The following is a 22,784-nucleotide window of genomic DNA, read 5'->3' as shown; positions in this document are numbered from 1 at the left end:
TAGCCATACAATTAATGTGTTAAATTGAATTTTGAATCGCATTCATTACGCGGCGCATCATCAAAATGCGATAAATTAATGAATATACAGTTATGTACGACTGTGACAGAATTGATTAGAGCACTTTTATGATTGCATATATTTTATGAGTACATAAATGTATAGGCGTTGTCATGTATCAGGGTAGGTATACACTGGTGGGGGAAATAATAGCAGACAAAGCATGACTACTCTTAGCTCTGAAAATAAAAGAGGTTTAATGGTGCTACATATAAATTCTTTTTGCAGTTCTCAATGAGTTAGAGATGAAATTGAATTGGCTGGAATAAATAAGTGACTTTCTAAAAATTGTTAATTTTAATTTAAAAGAATATCTGTTCGTTAGTAAAAAATAATAATGTTTCAATAATATAGATGTATTTGTGAAATTCTGATTTATTTTTTCAATTGAAAAATAAATTCTAGAGGCTATTACCCAAATGCCATTAAAGCAAAATAATAATTATTAGGTCTACAACTTTGCTTCCGCCGTTTTTTTGTAAATTTAAGTTTTTTTTTGTAGAAAAACGGTTATAAATGTCGATGAGCCTCAGCCAAAGAAAAGAAAAATTTCCCGCAAATGTCGAGAATTCGGCTCAAAAAGAGACATTTTCAGTTGAAAATAAGTTTGGGATGTAAACAGATCCCTACAAATATTTTGTTGGGTTAATGTTGACACAAATGTCCAAGATCGATATAAAACGATTTAATCGATTTAGTCGACCAGTGCTTGACCCTAGAGACATTCCCGCAAACGTCGAGAATTCAGCTCAAAAAGTGACATTTTCAGTTCAGACTAAGTTTGGGATGCAAACAGATCTCTACAAATATTTTGTTGGGTTAATGTTGACACAAATCTCCAAGATCGATATAAAACGATTTAATCGATTTAATCTACCAGTGCCTGACCCTAGAGACATCTTTTGGAAAACGGCGGAAGCAAAGTTTGCCGAGTCGATACTAAAAAAAAGTCTGGCAACTCCAAAAAACTGTTCGACTGCTAAACAGTTTTGTTTGCAATTTAGTATTTAGTTTTAGAGCATAATTTAATCTAGGGCACGTATTCTTCTTTTTTCCTCACCACTGTATTTAAACAAGCATCGTATAGCTGCATAAGTCCCGCGCAGTCTCGCGCACCGCCATTTCTAGTTATCGTAAATTAAAATGAATAGTTTTGTTGGCAGTTTGACAAGAATTATATGCCACCGAACAATATGAAAATGAATAAAAAAAACCTGGAGATATTTCACTTTTAATTTCGATATTTCTAGTAATTTTCTGCTGTATATATATTTACGTCAGTATGCATGAGTCTACATAGTCCTTAAATACGTGTGTATATTTTGTATGTATTTAAACATCAATAATTTTGCATTCCACATATAAAGGGTGTGTATTTAAGAGATTAATTGTTATACATTTTTTAAAAACATTTTAAAAATTTTAACCTCAAAAATAAGGTTATGTAAGGAAAATTTATGTATAGTCTGTTGATTAAACAATTTGAAATAATGATAATTTATGATTATGATTTGATTTTAATGAACAAAAATTTTTGTAGAAAGCCAAAATAGCCGAAACTTTCTGCGTCCCTTGAAACCCTTCGGTTGTTATGAAGGCTTTATCTTATTAACCTGGGGTATATAAACGAATGTACATTGTCCTACGGTATGATTTTTGTTCAAAATTTCGTGAAAAAGAAATAATTTTATGTTAAAAAAATTACCAACGAACTGAACACCCTGTATGTTTATAACTTTTTACGTACAATAAATTTGAAAATACTAAATAAATATTCACTTTCTTTATTCTAGATTTATATGCTCGCTTCTTATATATTTTCTTTTCTTTTATTTAGTTTATTGCTATAGTGGTTTGTCAGTTGTCAAATGAATTTTCTGTTGGAATTAATTTTTTGTAAATGGCTAGTCTGGCTAAATGGCACGTGTGTCTAAAATAAAACTAAAATCCTCAAAGGCCTACCAAAAAAAAATCAAAATTTTTTATCAATGAAAATTAAAATTAAATTTAAAAAATATTATTAATAATTTTGTAGAAAAAAATAGAATTAAGCAGTGGACCTTTTTGAATACAATGGCTTTAATAAAAATAATACTATGTTTACATATAACGAGATTATCTCCATTTACGAGCTTAACTCGATAATCTGTAATTAAGACACGAGATTACCCATACAAAATTCCTCTCTTAATAATCCGAGATTATAAAACTATCTCGTTTTATACAACTAGATTTTCGGTGTTATTCCTTGTTTTATCGATAATTTTGCGAAGAAGAGGATAAATGTCAAAAAAAAAAAATTTAAACAAAACTGGTCGACAGCGAGATAAAGATGTGTAATACAACACATCACATTTGACAATTGATAATCTCATTTGGCTATATGTAAACGGTTAGATTATTAAACGAGCTTAGAACGAGATTAATTTCATATGTAAACATACTATTAGAAGGTCTGAATGAAATTTATTTCAGAAAAAATTTGGGTACGATTTAAAAAATACTAAATAAAACGATATTTTCAGTATGCGAGCACTCAATAACCTACGGAAAAGTTAAAAAAAAAAATATTTTTTAAACATTTTAAATATCTCATATACGGCTTCGAATGCTTAAGCTGTAAATGTTATAACCAACCCTCGTATCAACTAACTCTGTATTGTCAAAGTTCCATTTTCATTTGCTTCAACACGAGAAAAACTTCACTCGAAATATTTTCTAAAAATAGCTATGCTTCTAATTTCACAACTCTCTAACGACTATACCAAACAAACACGAAAAAATAATAACAAAGAGCATCATGCGAGCATATCATAAATTGTACAAAAAATGTCGCATGTTACCCAAGCACGATTAAATACCACATAACTAAATAAATATCTATTTATGTAAATATGTAAATATGTGTGTAAATACATAGGTGAGGCTATCAGTTAAACTTTTATGCGAATGCAAACAGATGACTCGATATGACGTGCCATCAAATCTACTTACGCATCAAATTTTTATAAGTGAAACTAGTAAATGTCAGAATAAATAAGCATTTTGACGAGTGAAATCTACACAAAAAACCTCATACATATGTTCTAAGCTACATGCCTTTCCGTTTGTACAAATAATATACAACGTTAACGAAAACAAAAAAAAAAAAAAAACTAAGAGGCGCGCGCGCGTCAAACGCCCACTCCGTCCATCACCTTACGTCAGTAACTATTTACTCCGCCTATCTCAATAAATACATAAGTAAATACTAGGTATATATGTACATTTCAATTATGACCGTCAAAAATAGAGACGTCGCCAGTTAGTCGAGCAAATAGGAACTTATTTCTGGTCGCGCGAACAGGTGACTATTTAAATGGTTTATGGAGTAAAGCCCCCTTTGTGAGTCTCGTAAATTAATGGCGTAATTAAATAAAATTCAATGTTAAATGCTATTAAAGTCATTATACATATATTGTAGGGAATTTTATTTTTGACGTGTTTGATAATTTATTGCTTTCGACTACGCTCTGAAACTTAGCTTCATTTAACTTTAAAAATATAGTAATCATATAATAAAAAAATATGATATTTAGAAGATTTATCAAATCAAAAATTCTACGTGGTGATTTCAGTAATCACTTGATGATATGATGTATCTACTGACAATGTGATGATTAAAAATCTTGTAAAAAATTTGCTTTATAATTTGCTGTTTTCTATATGCCGAGCATTAGAGAGTAGCCAATAGAATATACCTATGCAACATTGAAGAAAGTTATTATACAACTTTAATGAAGTATACGCTTACTTTTTTATATCGAATTCAACTCGCTAACTTTGTATTGCTTTTAAATGCCAATTTTTTATATAAAAGAGCAGCGCTCAGAATTAACGAGCAGAGAAATGGTGAATCGATACCGTCTAATATTTTATAACATGGCTTTAATGAGCTAAATATTATCCCGAGTGTTCTTAACGCTTGCCTTTTATATATATGCATATTCTAGCATGCGTAATACTCACTAATACTCTTTAAATTTCAAGAATTCACATTAAATAAATTCTGGGATTAAAGCACTTCACATACAAATTTACATAAATGCACATATTTTGGTTTAAAATTATTAGCTAATATGAAGTTAAGCAGTCTTAATACTCAAATTAGATTTGTGTGAATATAATATAATAAGATTGCGTTTATAAAATGCATATCATATAAATTCGCATGTGCGGTGTTAAGCCAACGCCGCAGAGCAGGAGAGAGCTATTTTCTTAAACGCAAATAAATAAAGGGTGATTTTTTAAGAGCTTGATAACTTTTTTTAAAAAAAAAACGCATAAAATTTCAAAACGCAAAATCTCATCGGTTCTTTATTTGAAACGTTAGATTGGTTCATGACATTTACTTTTTGAAGATAATTTCATTTAAATGTTGACCGCGGCTGCGTCTTAGGTGGTCCATTCGGAAAGTCCAATTTTGGGCAACTTTTTCGAGCATTTCGGCCGGAATAGCCCGAATTTCTTCGGAAATGTTGTCTTCCAAAGCTGGAATAGTTGCTGGCTTATTTCTGTAGACTTTAGACTTGACGTAGCCCCACAAAAAATAGTCTAAAGGCGTTAAATCGCATGATCTTGGTGGCCAACTTACGGGTCCATTTCTTGAGATGAATTGTTCTCCGAAGTTTTCCCTCAAAATGGCCATAGAATCGCGAGCTGTGTGGCATGTAGCGCCATCTTGTTGAAACCACATGTCAACCAAGTTCAGTTCTTCCATTTTTGGCAACAAAAAGTTTGTTAGCATCGAACGATAGCGATCGCCATTCACCGTAACGTTGCGTCCAACAGCATCTTTGAAAAAATACGGTCCAATGATTCCACCAGCGTACAAACCACACCAAACAGTGCATTTTTCGGGATGCATGGGCAGTTCTTGAACGGCTTCTGGTTGCTCTTCACCCCAAATGCGGCAATTTTGCTTATTTACGTAGCCATTCAACCAGAAATGAGCCTCATCGCTGAACAAAATTTGTCGATAAAAAAGCGGATTTCACATTTCGAACCGAACACTGATTTTGGTAATAAAATTCAATGATTTGCAAGCGTTGCTCGTTAGTAAGTCTATTCATGATGAAATGTCAAAGCATACTGAGCATCTTTCTCTTTGACACCATGTCTGAAATCCCACGTGATCTGTCAAATACTAATGCATGAAAATCCTAACCTCAAAAAAATCACCCGTTAAATACCGCAGGCAGGCTGGCGAGCAGACAGTAGGCGGATATCAAACGGCGAAGATGAATCGTGGCAATAATCATAAATTTTAGCAAAAATGCACATTATCAGCGTATTACTTTTTTTTCATTGCTTAATGTTGCTTACATATTAATATATGAGAGAATATACACATATAGTATATATATAAAAACACATACAAAGTATATAATGTACATTCATATATACATACGTATAAATAAACATCTAGAAATGTGCTTCTTGTGCAAAATAAATACATTATGTTTCATATTTTTCTTCTGAGATATTCAATTCGTTTAGAAATTTACTTATTATCAATAATAAGGATATCAGTAATATGATGTGATAGACCTTGCCGGATGTATTCGAATATTGAAACCAACCATGTAGATATTAGCTGGATACCCTATAACCTTAAAAGAAAATCTGCTATTCACATAAGAGATATCTCTTCGGCTCTAAATCTTTCAAAATACTTTTGAAAAATGACAACAATAATCAGATAAGATAGATAAGTTTACAGTGTATATCATTTTTGGCAGTCTTAACTCTGGAGATGGCGACAATTTCGCCTATCTTGAAACCAATAAATACAACTTTGAAATTTAATGAATATTTTCTTCCATCTACAGTACCCCTTGTAGATCCATCCATCGACTGAGTAACCAACTGGGAGGAAAGTTCTCTCTGGACGAACAAAATTATAACTTTGTGGTTTCTCGTCATGATTGTCTGTCCATTGGTTTCACTTGTGGTGTTCTGAACTGTGATTCTGTCACAGTTTTAGAAACCTTATCGAATGAGTATAAATTAAAAGGTACTAAAACTTAAGTAGGTGCTATTTTTCATTACAGAGGTTAGTGGAGAAGTTACAGAGAGAAGTGGAAAAGGACACAAGTTGACTTGAAAGTCCTGTGTTACCTTGACTAAATTTCTGAAATTAAATATAATATGGATCAAAAAGACTATAGATATATATAGATGATTTAAAGCAAAATACATTCCTTAAGGGATTCTAATATACATACTTCGCACTTGTTCTCTAACAACCTTAAAACATTGATCGAACCAAGATCATTTGTTTTAGCGAAAACTATTAGGTCTACACCGTTGCTTCCGCCGTTTTTTTTGGAAATTTAAGTTTTGTTTCTATAAAAACTGTTACAAATGTCGATGAGCCGCACTTTTCTTGGAATTAAAAAAGAAAAGCAAAATTTCCTGCAAATATCGAGAATTCGGCTCAAAAAGTGACATTTTCAGTTGAGAATAAGTTTGGGATGCAAACAGATCTCTACAAATATTTTGTTGGGTTAATGTTGACACAAATGTCCAAGAACGATATAAAACGAATTAATCAACCAGTGCTTGACCCTAGAGACATCTATTGGAAAACGGCGGAAGCAAAGTTGTAGACCTAATACCATCTCATGAATTCTATAAGAAGATTAATTTGAAAGGAAATTCGCAAGTCTTTAAAGCTTTCGTGGTAAGCATTGGGATTCAAAATTCTGTACAATACTCAGCAGGGTAAATTCGTCAGATACCTCAGGGTGCCATATTGGGTAAACTCGTGCAATTATTTACGAAAAATTAAGAAACTTTAACTTAAAAATTAGCACAATTCTTCTTCTTATTATTTGCATATTTCAATTATTTTACACCAGAAAAGTAACTTCTCAAACGCTTTATCGATGTAAGAAGACAACGTGATAAGTGTAAACATAGCATAAAATCAAAACATTTATTAAGAATTTCAATATTATTTACTTACAGCTTTACTTTCCATTGACTACTGCTTATTTAAATATTTTCTACGTAGTAGATCGTTGTTACACAACACACCGATGCCAATAACCATTAAAGGCCATAATGGTGCGAAGGGTGATTCCAAAGTAAATTAGTAGTTCACTAACACTTAGGTGCTAATAATGCGTTAGTAAACAATGTTTACCCACGGAGTATATTTATTAGAAAATTAAACTTTTTAACATAAATATAATAACGGGTGATTTTTTTGAGGTTAGGATTTTCATGCATTAGTATTTGACAGATCACGTGGGATTTCAGACATGGTGTCAAAGAGAAAGATGCTCAGTATGCTTTGACATTTCATCATGAATAGACTTACTAACGAGCAACGCTTGCAAATCATTGAATTTTATTACCAAAATCAGTGTTCGGTTCGAAATGTGTTTCGCGCTTTACGTCCGATTTATGGTCTACATAATCGACCAAGTGAGCAAACAATTAATGCGATTGTGACCAAGTTTCGCACTCAGTTTACTTTATTGGACATTAAACCAACCACACGAATGCGTACAGTGCGTACAGAAGAGAATATTGCGTCTGTTTCTGAGAGTGTGGCTGAAGACCGTGAAATGTCGATTCGTCGCCGTTCGCAGCAATTGGGTTTGTGTTATTCGACCACATGGAAGATTTTACGCAAAGATCTTGGTGTAAAACCGTATAAAATACAGCTCGTGCAAGAACTGAAGCCGAACGATCTGCCACAACGTCGAATTTTCAGTGAATGGGCCCTAGAAAAGTTGGCAGAAAATCCGCTTTTTTATCGACAAATTTTGTTCAGCGATGAGGCTCATTTCTGGTTGAATGGCTACGTAAATAAGCAAAATTGCCGCATTTGGGGTGAAGAGCAACCAGAAGCCGTTCAAGAACTGCCCATGCATCCCGAAAAATGCACTGTTTGGTGTGGTTTGTACGCTGGTGGAATCATTGGACCGTATTTTTTCAAAGATGCTGTTGGACGCAACGTTACGGTGAATGGCGATCGCTATCGTTCGATGCTAACAAACTTTTTGTTGCCAAAAATGGAAGAACTGAACTTGGTTGACATGTGGTTTCAACAAGATGGCGCTACATGCCACACAGCTCGCGATTCTATGGCCATTTTGAGGGAAAACTTCGGAGAACAATTCATCTCAAGAAATGGACCCGTAAGTTGGCCACCAAGATCATGCGATTTAACGCCTTTAGACTATTTTTTGTGGGGCTACGTCAAGTCTAAAGTCTACAGAAATAAGCCAGCAACTATTCCAGCTTTGGAAGACAACATTTCCGAAGAAATTCGGGCTATTCCGGCCGAAATGCTCGAAAAAGTTGCCCAAAATTGGACTTTCCGAATGGACCACCTAAGACGCAGCCGCGGTCAACATTTAAATGAAATTATCTTCAAAAAGTAAATGTCATGAACCAATCTAACGTTTCAAATAAAGAACCGATGAGATTTTGCAAATTTTATGCGTTTTTTTTTTAAAAAAGTTATCAAGCTCTTAAAAAATCACCCTTTATAAGTGCGCAAATGATTTGTTTGACATTAATAAATGGTTGCATACAAACACTGTATTTGCTTGACACTAGGGGTCGGTATTGCTATGATTTGTATATATATTAAAGACAAGCCGCATTTGAAAATCTTCCAAGATTTTATATATTTGATTTTCAAACTAACTAAAAATCACAAAATTTTTTATACACTTACTAGACAAAATCACTTTATTTGAGTCATAAATATTTATGTGCTCATGTGCTCGTTCGTTTGTATGTATGTATTAACCGAAATCATGGAAAATTTTAATGCACTGATATGATATTTGTTGTTGTTTTTTATACAGCAAAAAATTCACACTTTCGGCGATTGTATCACGTGAGTTGCGATTAAGCTGACTTTTTTCGATTGCATTTGGCATTTTTATCTGACTATCACTCATTTGCCATTGAGTATGAATTCATAGACAACACACTTGGTAAACCCATTGAAACTTTTATTGTGGCATTTTATCTTTATTGCTTAGTCGTTAAGTGTCTGATACTCATAAGTGGGATTAGCATAGTCACAAGTCTCCACATTATATGTAAATACTCGAAATTTTTGAAAACGATACACTGACAGTGGGTTTGGTTATATGATTATATGGTGATTGTTTAAGTAATAAATATTTATAGAAAGAGCAAAAAGTTTTTATATAAAAAACTAGCCGACCGCTTGCGTGAGTTCATTTAAAAAGTAAAATGAAGAAAATTCGAGCATGAAATTATATTTTATTTGTAATGAGCTAATTCTTGATTACGACCTCTAGTCGATCTCTATCTCTTGGATTATGAAGCGAGCTTGTATTTCTAATATTTTGACGATTTTCAGTTTCAGATAAATATTATCACGGAGTCTTTTTGATATTCTCACCTGGGAACTATTTGCAAAAAGCACTTTCTGGAGTGTTGCGGCATATCATTCCCATATATGGTTCCATCGGTTATCCCATATCTGATTCGAGTTGGCTCATTCCGTTTCCGGATGCCCCACTTCCAGTTCCAGTGACAATATTTAGCCACTCCATTTCCGGTTCCTGCAATATCCTTATACATATCCAGATGCCCATTTTCGGTTCCGGATGCCTCATTTCCGGTCACCCAATTTCCAATTCCATCGTTCATATCCCGTTACCCCATATCCGGTTCCGGTAAAATGGTTATCCATTTCCGGTTCCGGTAACCCCATGAGGTCAATGACCCCGCCCAGATCACGTGATGTCCATCAAGGTCACGTGATATTTTTGTTAAAATTTTTGAGTGAGGTCAATGGGCCTCATGCATAAAACGTGAGCTTGAGCTCGGACTCGATTTTTTGAGTAAAAGGTGCTTGCGGTATGCATAATAAAATTTGATGCGTTTGCTTTTACTCGCTGCTTCCGTTTGATCTCATCTTGCTCAGTTTGAACGAAGTTAGATGAGCTAGTGCTCATTTTCATATGCATAAAAACAAGCTTTTGCTTTCTTTTGTGAGCTCTTGCTCAAATTTTGTTGAGGCTGCCTTATAGTTGACTCACGTACACAAAAAAGGGAATCATGGCTGAATATTTTGTGCCAACAACAGCGTAAAACAAATTTATAAAATTATATTTATATTCTATTCTATTCTAAATTATTAATTTTTATACTCTTAAAGTTGTTAAAGAGAGTATTATAGTTTTGTTCACATAGCGGTTGTTAAGGAGGGCATACTTGGATGTAATTTTTTTTGGGAAAGTGGTTGTGGCCCGCCCCTACTAAGCTTTTTGTACATATCTCGTAAACTAATGAAGCTACGTCAACAAAACTTTCTAGAGTCATTTCCCTTTGGCACTTCCTTATACAGTCCAAAAATGGAGGAAATCGGATTATAACCACACCTACCTTCCATACAAAGGTTATGTTGAAAAGTACTAAAAATGCTTTAATTTAGTAAGAAAAAACACCAGAAACCTTAAATTGCATGGTAATGACGGTACGGAAGGGCTGCACTCAATTTCATATACACAATTTTAAATGGGCGGGGCTCCGCCTTCTTAAGGGTCAAAAACCATTTCTCCGAAACTACTTGACTAATTTTGAAATGAAATTCGGTTCATAATATATTATTGTCACCCTAATGAAATCGGTTCACAACCACGCTTACTTCTCATATAACTCAATATTGAATTCCATCTGATTCCACTTATAATATATATATTAGGAACCAATAGAGATATCGGAATAGAATTTTGCATACATACCTTAAAACCCTTCTAAAAATTGAAAAAATCGGAAATACGTTTTCAAGGCCCCATATATCGAACATGAGGACCTTGGTACTTCAAATAAATTTTTTACGGAAAATATATGTAAGTCTTCAGATATTTTGATGAAATTAAGAGGGAATATTTTTCTTCTAATAATATGTTTCCGTGCCAAAAATGAATGTAATCGGGCCATAACTTCCCCTAGCTCCCATATACCTAATATTAGGGTTTCCAAACTTGCAATGGAGTTTATACCATATATATGCCCAATGTGTGCGTTAAATTGTGTGTTATATTAATAAAATTAAATAAATTAATTGCGAGTGTAGGGTTACACCCGAACTTAGCCATTCCTTACTTGTTTTTGTATAATTAATAATAAATGATAAATACATAAGTTTGATGATAGTAGCATCTGCTGGTTGGCTAATTATTCTTTCGATATAAAATTTAGTATATAAAATTTCCGAAAGATGCAGATGAAATAAAAGGTGCTCAAGTGCAATGAGAATCAAATTATTGCTTTCCATTTGCAATATGAGGGATTAATTGTACTCATATAAAATTTAGGTATGTAGAATAATGAAAATTGCAACGAACGATGCATTACTTCTCGAGGATGGAATATTCCCATGGCTAATGGGACCATTCCAAAACGCAACAACTGCGTATATTTATTTAGTTTTAGTTTTTCTACTAAAAATTTAGAATCGTCGTTAGTTTCTATATTATTACTATTATTTGATTCTACTTCTACTTCACTTTCATGGGACGACATGTTTGCATTTCAATAACAATTAGACGTTTGATCTCCCTTTGCTCAAGTAATTTCAATTGGTTTGAACTCATTTTTATGCATACGAAATTGAGCAAAAGCTGTTGCTGTTTGATCGAACTCGTCTTACGAGCAATTGCTCACATGCTTCAACTCAGCGCTTTTACTCGTTTTTATGCATGAGACCCAATGACCCCGCCCAGACCACGTGATGTCAATTCAAGGTCACGTGATATTTTTGTTTACATTTTTCAGTGAGGTCAATGACCCCGCCCTGATCACGTGAGGTCATTTCAAGGTCACGTGATATTTTTGAGTGAGGTCAATGACCTCACTCTGATCACTTGATGTCCTTGCAAGATCACGTGATATTTTACATAGTTCACAGGCTATAGATCCCGCCCAGATCACATGGTGTCAATCCAAGGTCACGTGATGTCCTCCCTTTCACTTTCATAGCTTAGTTTAAGGTTTCGTTATAGCTCTTTATAGGTTTTCAGTTAAAAAAAACTCATCAGTTCAAAGTGTTGGTAACCTTACGGAAAAAGGGCTAACTTTGGCAGTAATATTTCGTCAACTTGTTTAATTGGATGTGCATTCTGTAATATTTTATTTTATTTGTGTAAAGAAATTTAGACAGGTGGCAAGCTTTTTCTAAACTTGTTTATTCTATTTTAATTTAATTATGTAAAACATTTATACAGTTGGCAAACTTTACCAAAATTATTCTTTTGGTTTTGCATTTTTATGAATACAATTTTAAACAGCCGGCAACCCTTTTCACAAATATTTTTTTTTTAATTTGATACTACTTTCTTTAATACTCATATTGCAAAAAATTAATATAATTGTAATAATTTATTTTATTTGTGTAAAAATATGTAGACAGGTGGCAACCTTTCCTTAAATTTGTTTATCTTGTTTCAATTCATTTGTCCAAAAAATTTAATTTTAGCAATTTTTACTGAAAATATTTGACCTATAAGAAATTAATTTAATAAAGAAATTTATTTAGTACGAAATTTAAACAGCTGGCTGCCCTTTCAAAAAAATATGTTCTCTAAATTTATTTAGTTTGATACACATATTGCAATTATTTTTTTATTGAAGCTCTAGCTGCTCTCCAATTTCGAGCAGGCGGCAACTCACGTTTTTGTTTTTCTTTAAGTTTTCTTAAATCCATACTGCTTTTTAAATTTTTATTTTCTGATTTATATAACTTAAAATTCCAAGTGGGCGACAACCCAATTAATTTTTAAAAATAAAAATTAAAAAAAATTCATATGACGCCATAACAAATTATATACATTCCCAAATATAAAAAACAAATTACATTGCTTCATTCTCTGTCAGTTTTATTGCTTTATACTTTTTTTATTATCGTCAAAGTCTCCAATATTTGACCGTGAATATATTATACGCGTGTGTCTAAACTGTTTTTAATTAGATTATTCACTACAAGCCAGATGCTAATCAAAAACACAATAATCAATAAATGAAGGAAGGGAACTCAAAGGCGGTGTGTACATACTTATACACATACTGTTATATATAATGTAAGTGCTTGTGCTTGTAGTCGGTAAACATGATGTACAAGCAGCACAATTCATATTGAAAGCAAATTTTACATAACACAATTCGATTAACACCTATCCCCCCCTTGTGGCAGCCCGCTTTAAAAGTTGGCAGGTAGAAGTTTATTTGGCATTTTCCTGACGATAATTGGCATTCGAATTGAATGTTTACACAGTTCATCATTGGCGCCAGCACTCACAACTGCTCACTTCACGAAAAGTAAATACTTATATGCAAGTGCACTAAAGGGTGGTACAAAAGCGGTTTTCATTACTCCATATTCTGAGCATATATATATTAAGTGGTTAAAGTTAATCAATTGAATTTGAAGTTTATTTTCTTATATTTATACAAAAAAAAAATAGTTAAAAATTTTATAAATTGTATTGAGAATCTATGTACTATTCGAACCACCATGTATACTTTATGCGCCCTAAAAAATATTCACAGTTTACTGTTTGTCAGCTGCTAATTACTTTTTGCTCACTGCTGCGCTGCTGTGTATATGACTTTTAGCAATACATGATATGAAAAGTGACGAAGGCGAAATGATTATGCATCTTATTTGGTAAAGTTCAGTATACACACATATTATATATACGAACGAGCAACCAAGCAGAAAAAATAAAGAAAATAATTATCGTTTATAGATTATATATTTTAATTGCCAACTGTTTTACAAATTTTAGCAAACAAAGATTTAAAGGATTTAAAGAGACGCTCTACAAGGGCGACCCAAATACATAGAAAGGAAAACGAAATTTTGGAATTTTTTGGTTGCGATTTATTTCTCAACAAAGTCTCCGATACACTTGACCCAGTAAGCTCAACTCAACCTCTTCAACTCTTCTAAAAAACAAAATCTTTGAAGGTCTGATTCGACCAATTTGGCCCTGGCGATGACAGCGGCTTAGTCACGGTCCCCGACGGATATAGCTTTGTTTCTATTTTTCTAAAATCTATAGACTCGCCGGGATCCATATTCGGTACTAAGCTTCCAATTCTGCTAAGCTGTTGACAATAGCCGCCTACATGAACGAACTATACGATATCAAGCTTCTCTTACGACTGTCGCGCCATCTTGCGGCAGGGAAATGTCAACCTCTTCAACGTTTCTAAAAAACAAATTCTTTGAAGGTCTGATTCGACCAAGTTGGTCCTGGCGATGACAGCGGCTTAGTCACGGTCCCCGACGGATATAGCTTTGTTTCTATTTTTCTAAAATCTAAAAAATAAAAAATCAAATCAAAGCTTCCGATTCTGCTAAATTGTTGACAATAGCCGTCTACATGACTGAGCTATACTATAGTAAGTTTCTTTGCGACTGTCGCGCCATCATGCGGTAGAGATAAATTGAACTGCCCTCATATATCGCCTACTTTACTTTCATAGCTTCGAGGAATGTACAATATTCGTTGAAATAATAGACTTCTCATGAGTTCGAAGCAATTGCATTGGAAATGTATTCATGGAAATGATAATATATAAATTAAAATGCACTGTTTTCACATTTAAGTGTTAAGTGGGTGAGCTTTTTTATGAAGAGAATGGATTGGAAAAATTTCAAAAAATATGTATTATATTTTATGTGATAATTTATGTAACACAATAAGTGGTTGATTAAAAAATTTCCTTAAATAAAAAATATATAAAATATATAAATATATATATATCCTTAAATAATATATACACATGGCAAGGTAAGAGGTGTGAATTTTGATACATTTTTTCATATTTATAAATATGTATGTTTCGATATGTATGACAGTGTGTTTCAAGTTCAGAAAAGGTTTAACACTGATTTCTATTTACATTTCACAAGTGCTTATTTACACATACACATATATACGAGTATATATGTATGCACTTAAATATTTACAGCAGTCCACTTAGAAACACGAATAAATATGTAGCTTTGCAATCAGGTCAAGGACTAATACTATTTTTGGCATAAATAAAAGAAAAATGTCACTCGCAAGTGTTTGCTTTACTTTTTCCGACTGTTATAGAAGTCAACACACCAGTGAATCAGCAACTAATGTGGAAATTATAAAGTTTATGTAAATATTTTTATATTTTATTTAATAATTATTGGCTTTGATTATTTGCTATTTGTTAATTGCGCGCCTATTTACTTTACAGATAACATAATTTTATAATGAAATTATTCTTATTTAATTAAGCGATAAATTTGTTTAAATAAGCTTTATTGCTTTTGTGTAAAAACTAATATTTATACGTCAACATGCAATAAAAATATATCATGATATAAAAACTTTATAAAATAAAATCTCTGCTATAACTAAGAGCCTATTATACAAATAACTACATTTATTATAACCAAATTTCTGCTTTATCTCCGCACGTAAAGGCCGCAACAGCAATAATAAACCCATTTGCCAGACACAAATACTGTTTCACCGAAGAATTTAAATGAGTTAGTTGGGTTACTCGGTTACCGAAAGTGAAACATAAATTCACACATAACTACAAAACACACACACACGCACACCTACAAATGACTGAGTGCAATGATATTTACATTATACAACATAATGTGGCGTTTAAATTTTTCTGCCATGCTCCAGATAACAACAAAAAAACGTGCAGTGAATTTTATTTAAATTGCCTTAGGCCCGAGTAGACGCCTTTAAGCATCGGACATAATTCTTATCAAAACTGTTATCACGTAGTGCGACGCAATTGAGCATTATGTTTAGGAGGGGGAAAAAGTACTATAACAAGGAGTACAGAACTCCTGCAGACGCAATGACAAAAGCAGCAACAGCTCGGAGAGCTTGCTGAAAGCCATAGAAGCTTACAAGAATACATATAAACAGCGCTAGTTATTCAGCCTCGGTAGGCAGGGCTGATGAAGGCAGACAGACTACTAGATACACACAAACATACACACCTCTATTCTCACGAACATTTGTGGGTGTGTACCAACTTGTGCCCTAACAAATTTATAAATAGGCGCGTCGCACAAATAAACTGCTGGCTTTGTATGTAAGGCGGGCAACCACTGCGTATACGTAACATTACATTGTATGCTATGCAAACATTGTTTCGTTTATTATCTCAACTTTAATTGTAATGTCTGTCGATATTTCAACAAACCAGCTAAGCTGTTTTAAACTGCAGTTAACTCAAACACGTAGAAAATTACTAAAATGAACATTCTTTGACTGCCGAGGGGCAGAAATACACTGCTGCTGCTGTTACGGCTGATAAGCGCACAAAATGCGTTCTTTCGTAATGCCTGTCTGTCCATTTGTCTTTGTGTGTGTCTGTCTGCTCGTCTGTTAGCTAAATTAAATTTGTTAAGCTCATTGCTTTGTCTGCACTCGCTTTATATATACACATATTTTCAGCTCACTTTCACTCTCTGTGGTATTCGCTTTTCAATTTCACTTAGTACATAAAAGATTTACTGAAGTCCCAGTGAGCATTTGTATTTGAAGGAAAATTGTAAATTATTTTTGGACTCAGAAGTGCTTTGAGTTTATTTTTGAGGAGCTATAAGCATATGCGTTATTGTGCACTGCGCTTTGAAAGTCCATAGTGGATGTTCAGAATAGAATAAGACGTCAAGATTACTTTGTAATTGATTTCTTAACCTTAGACTAATGACTTATATCTTCAATTTGCTGGAGTAGATTCTAAGGTTTTTTTTAAATCTAGTATAGAAAGTAGTATATTTGTTGTTGGCTTATCAAAATTCAAATATCCATCGAAATTAGGACTACAAATACCTTTAAAATACCAGAATTATTACCAACATGTTTGCATTAATCCCTACTAAAATACGAATAACATTATCAGTACTGACACAAAAACCAATAGTAATGCTAATGTCAATAGCAATGCCAATATCAATACTAACACCAATAATTAAACTAAAACCAGTACCAATATCAGTACAAATAGCAAAACCAATACCAATATTAATGCTAATATCAATACGAATAGCAGTACCACCAATACCAATATCAAAATCAATGCCTACACTAAGGACTATACCAATACCAATATGAATACCAATACCAATACAAATACCAATACCAATACCAATACCAATACCAATACCAATATCAAAATCAATGCCTGCACTAAGGCCAATACGAATACCAATACGAATACCAATACCAATACAAATACCTATGCCAATACCAATTCCAATACCAATACCAATACCAAAATCAATGCCTACACTAAGGCCAACACCAATGCCAATACGAATACCATTACGAAAACCAAAGTCTGCACTAAGACCAATACCAAAACCAAAGTCTACACTAAGACCAATACCAATACCAATACCAATACCAATACCAATACCAATACCAATACCAATACCAATACCAATACCAATACCAATATCAATACCAATACCAATACCAATACCAATACCAATACCAATACCAAGACCAATATCAATACCAATACCAATACGAATACCAATGCCTACACTAAGACCAATGCCTACACTAAGACCAATACCGAAACCAATACCTATATCAATATCAATACCAATATCAGTACCAATACTAATACCAGTACCAATATCGATTTCAAACCCTTTTGTCTCTCTTAAACTATGCTTGGAAATGTTATACTTCAAAAAATACCAACTCACATTTATTTGTCCTCATCAAAATGAATTACATGCAATTACTTCAGAAATCACAAATTGTACTTAGTAGATTCACTGGGATCAATTTCATGACAGTCATTGAGCTGTAACTGAAAATCGTTGAGCTGCAAGTGAAACTGATATTAAAGCGATTTCCAGTATTTCAATTACATTTTTCAGCACACAGTAGCGGCATTTTAGGCGCATAACAGCTTCCACTTAATATGTCCGACGCTATTTCGACGAAGAAAAATTACTACGAACCTAAAAACAAATAACAACTGCAGACCTATAGAAGCAAGTAGCACACCCAGAATAAAACTCAAACGACAAACAACAAACAACAATAACAATAATATAATTTAAGCAATAGCAGCAGTATACTTGCACATTAAAATGACGGCTGCAAGGACGAAAAACAGTTAATTTACATGAATAGGAATGCCATCGACGCTGCAGGCGAAGGTAAATGAAAAAGAGAAAAAGAAAGAAGACAACAATTTAGAAAATGTAGAATGAAAATAAGTGTGTGTGTGTGTGTTTAAGTAGAAAGTGAAAGAATAGAAATGTATCTACATAATTTGCATAACACAAAAATATTGTTGTTGTTGGTTGTAGCTTTCCTCTGCTGTTGTCGTCATTACACGGCAATGCTATTTTTTTTTACGACCAATGCCAGCCATTGTTGTAGCCTGCGACATAGAGTTGTTGTTGTTATTGTTATTTTTCAGCGTTTATTATATTGTTGGCCACAGCGTTATATTAACATATGTATATGTATATATTTATATATATTGAAAGCTATATTTAAAGCTCGCGTGGTTTGCCACTGCCACACACTGCCAAATGGCTTGCCAATTCATGCCTGGCATTGCGAAACAATATAGAAAGGATAATAGAAGCACAAACACACATACAAATCTATATATACATATAGCCTCTATATTGCTCACTTGCTTGCTTGTAATGCCTGTGCGGCGCTAATGTCTGCTATATTAAATACAAAAACAATATCAACCAAGCTTGCAACTTGCGCAGGCTGAAGGATTATTTTGCTGCCCCAAAGACAACGGCAGACGACAGGGGAAATTAAAATACCACGCAATGTCATTTTTGTATTGTTGTCAGCGCCGCCAACTTGTCTACGCGGCAAGCGCAAACTTTTCGCCGTGTTTTTTTTCGCCTTGGGCACAGCACCATTATGTATGCACATAAATAAAACTAACTATGCGGAGCTAAAAATGGTGTACACGCTGGCTGGAGCCTACTAGAGCAATTCAAATACGCCCATTGCCTGAGTAAGCAGGCAAGTGAAAGTGTTGGCAGGAGAGGATTGAGGGGGTAACGGTGCGTTGGCTGTGAAAAACTCTTTAACTTAAAGCCCACGCTGTTTTGTCATGCACGTTCTCATTATATAAAACTGTAATTGAATTCGAAGACAATGCAATAAGACGTTTATGTTGTGGAACTAAAGCGAAAGTTATAATGAAAAGGAATTTTGTAGGAAAACCGAAAGTAAATTAGTTGAGTAAATATTGTCTTTAAGTAGAAAATAGCGGCAACGCCTATGAGCACAAGCGGAATTTGGAATTTTCCGTTGAATAATGTACATAGGTTTATTTTAGTAAAAAGGAAAAAATGGAAAAATACTGGAATGAAATATTAGCTTGACAAATTGGAAAATTCTCGCATATTTTGATGGCTTCTTTTCGTTAAATAATATAGGAAACATTCACGATCGCAGGTAGGGTAGTTACAAGTAAATCTTGTTCAAGTTAGAGATATTACACAAATACTCCGAAAAGTCCAGCAATACGAACGATCCCGAGAATGGGATATATTTTATTACTTGTTACAGTCACTTATAAGTCCTTAGAGTAGTCACCAAAATATATTTTTATCGCAAGTTGATGTCAACTATAACAAGTAAGGAAAGGCTAAGTTCGGGTGCAACCGAACATTTTACACTCTCGCAATTTATTTAAAGATTTTCGATGAAAAATTACCCTTAGGCACTGAGTTCTTCGTCATGGTTCGATTTTGACAATTTTTCCACAAGTGATGTCACAGCTCAAATACAGGATTTGTGTAAAGTGTTATTTCGCTATCTTTATCGGTTCCTTATGTATACATTATAAAGTGGACGAATCAGAAGGATTCAAAATTGAGTTATATGGGAAGTAGGCGTAGTTGTGAACCAATTTCGCCCATATTCCACCAGTGTCATCAAGGTGTCAAGAAAATATTATATACTGAATTTCATTGAAATCTGTCGAGTAGTTCTTGAGATATGATTTTTGACCCATAAGTGGGCGACGCCACGCCCATTTTCCATTTTGTGAAAAAATCTCAGTGCAGCTTCCCTCTGCCATTTCTTATGTAAAATTTGGTGTTTCTAACGTTTCTTGTTAGTGAGTTAACGCACTTTTAGTCATTTTCAACCTAACCTTTGTATGGGAGGTGGGCGTGGTTATTATCCGATTTCTTTCATTTTTGAACTGTATAAGAAAACGGCTAAAAGAAACGACTGCAGATCCTATGTTCCAAATTTTATTTTCATAACTTTATTTATGGCTTAGTTATAGCTCTTTATGTGTTTTCGGTTTTCGCCATTTTGTGGCGTGGCGGTAGTCCGATTCCGCCCATCTTCGAACTTAACCTTCTTATGGTGCCAAGGAACACGTGTTCCAAGTTGCATTAAAATATCTCAATTTTTACTCAAGTTACAGCTTGCACGGACGGACGGACAGACAGACATCCGGATTTGAACTTTACTCGTCACCCTGATCACTTTGGTATATATAACCTTATATCTAATTCGTTTAGTTTTAGGACTTACAAACAACCGTTATGTGGACAAAACTATAATACTCTCTTAGCACCTTTTGTTACGAGAGTATAAAAATAAAAGAGAGTTCTTCTTCAGCGCTATGGATTGGGCCTTCTCCTGGTTCTACATCACATCTTTAAGAGGGGTTAAACATGTTTAACAGAGTTGTGCAATTTCTTATAGCGATAAAATATTGAATATTCTAAGTCACGTGACTTGATTCCTTTTGATAACTTTTCGCAGGAGTATGTTAAGGTTGTCTTTTCATCGGGCTGTTGATGAGATAAAAACAATGGATAATTCAGAAGGAATGTAGGAAAAGGAGTCTTTTGCAAGTAGTTTCGCGTTGAGTACAGCTTTAGGCTACGAGATCACTTTCGTTTTCAAGCGATGGTGAGCATCTGATAGATTATTCATGTGCTCGCTGACTGTTCTCTTCTAGATACTTTAATATAAGACCAAGTCATAGCGGTATCGATAGGAACTGCAAAGCCGATGAGCTTGCGCGTAAGCGCACTCAAACTGCAATCAGATTGGGAATAAGTTGGTGCACCACTATCCTCCTGCCTTTCCGCCATCAGTGGATCAGTGGTCGTCGAATGAACACGATAAGCGCTGGACAATGATCAGTACCTGTGGGACTGAGAGATCATTCTGGCCTAAGGTAGATCGCAGGAGATCCACTCTGCTATTTATCCCTCGCAAGGTTCAGCTCACCAGTCACAAATGGCTTTATATGTTCAAGTGGGATCTCCTGTGGCACATGGATTCACCCTTTAACCTAGCCTAATATGACCTAACTCTCAGAAACGCTCATAATATTTCATAATCTTTTCTTATTCGATATTAGTCGTTATCAAATCAGATAGATTCTGTAAAAGATTTATGAATCATTTTGCAGTTCGATCTGTAGATTATGATATATCTTTCGCAGATTATAACTCTCGAATACGCTGTAAGAAAAGAAATCTCGTATTTATAAGCTTTGACTTGAGAGACATTCTAATAGCGGTAGTGTCCTAGTTTTGGACCAATTTAGACCAGTTGTTGAGAAGACCATACGTTTCAATAATAAAGTCGTCTATATTTATAATATTTCTAAGATAAACGAAGTTTGACTACGATAAGAAGAAGAAGCAGAATGGTAAATTCGTTGTAGATTTCAGATTTCACACAATTGTTTATGGAAATACGTAAATTTGCTTAGCAACCAGATTTCACGAAATACAGACACTTCGAAGTTTTTTTTTTATATAAAAGAGCTCAGTCAGTCAGTCTTGGCTTAACATGAAATATACTTGAGTGTGGATAAAATACATACATATATAAATTTGTACATTTCTATGTTTATATAACACATTCTTCATTCAAGGTTACCAGGGCACTCATAGTATGACGGTGACACTCTTAACGCTCGTTGCTTTTAGCAAAATCCGAGAGGGGTTGTATTTTCATTTCAATGATGAAAATGTCAATTGAAATGCTGGAGATTTTTTTCACCAACAACGGTAAAAGTGGCACATGTATGTTACGATGATGATGCTGCTGCTGGCTGGCTGTTGTTAGTGCTAATGGACACATAAATTATTGTAGCGACGAGCGGTGAGCGGCTTATGACAGGCATATCCTGTCGTTTTCACAGCTTATACTAGCGTGTTTATGTGACCATACACATGTGTTTGTCTGTGCATGTATTTATCACAACGCTGGCATAATAATTCTGTGACGGGTAATAATTTTGCGCTTTAATTGCAGCATTTGCACGATGATAATTATGTGAGCACTCTGAATGCAGATATCTGTGGGTAAAGCAATCAGGCAATGACATGTTTCCTAGAAAACACTACTGACACACATACGCGGACATATCTGACAGCCAGCGTGCTTATACTCTAATGAAACCTTTCACAGCTTGCCATCAGCAGTTATCCTTGCCAGCTTCAGCTTTTATTATTAACAACCCCCCATCCCGCTTTGCATTTTGCGGTTGTCGCTACCTTTTCGGTGTCGTTAATTTTATGTGCTGTTTGTTTCCACATTCGGTATTATCATTACTATTGTCTACGCCTCGACATTGTGCAGTGCTTTATGTGCGACGCATTCGCGAGCCTTAAT

General features: G+C 34.1%; 1 protein-coding gene across 1 annotated transcript in view; it reads left to right on the top strand.

Moving 5' to 3' along the window:
- LOC105208822 (60S ribosomal protein L30) overlaps positions 1–22,221 on the top strand; it is a 134,605-nt gene extending 112,384 nt beyond the window's left edge. The window contains exon 4 of the mRNA XM_054230573.1: positions 22,099–22,221. Within this exon, the coding sequence (XP_054086548.1) occupies positions 22,099–22,206 (108 nt within the window). The 3' untranslated portion in view covers positions 22,207–22,221. The remainder of the gene's footprint in view (positions 1–22,098) is intronic.
- The last annotated feature ends 563 nt before the right edge of the window (positions 22,222–22,784 follow it).

This window comes from Zeugodacus cucurbitae, chromosome 5 (genome assembly GCF_028554725.1).
Source record: "Zeugodacus cucurbitae isolate PBARC_wt_2022May chromosome 5, idZeuCucr1.2, whole genome shotgun sequence".
Lineage (NCBI taxonomy): Eukaryota > Metazoa > Arthropoda > Insecta > Diptera > Tephritidae > Zeugodacus > Zeugodacus cucurbitae.
This window is presented reverse-complemented; position numbering and strand designations above follow the sequence as displayed.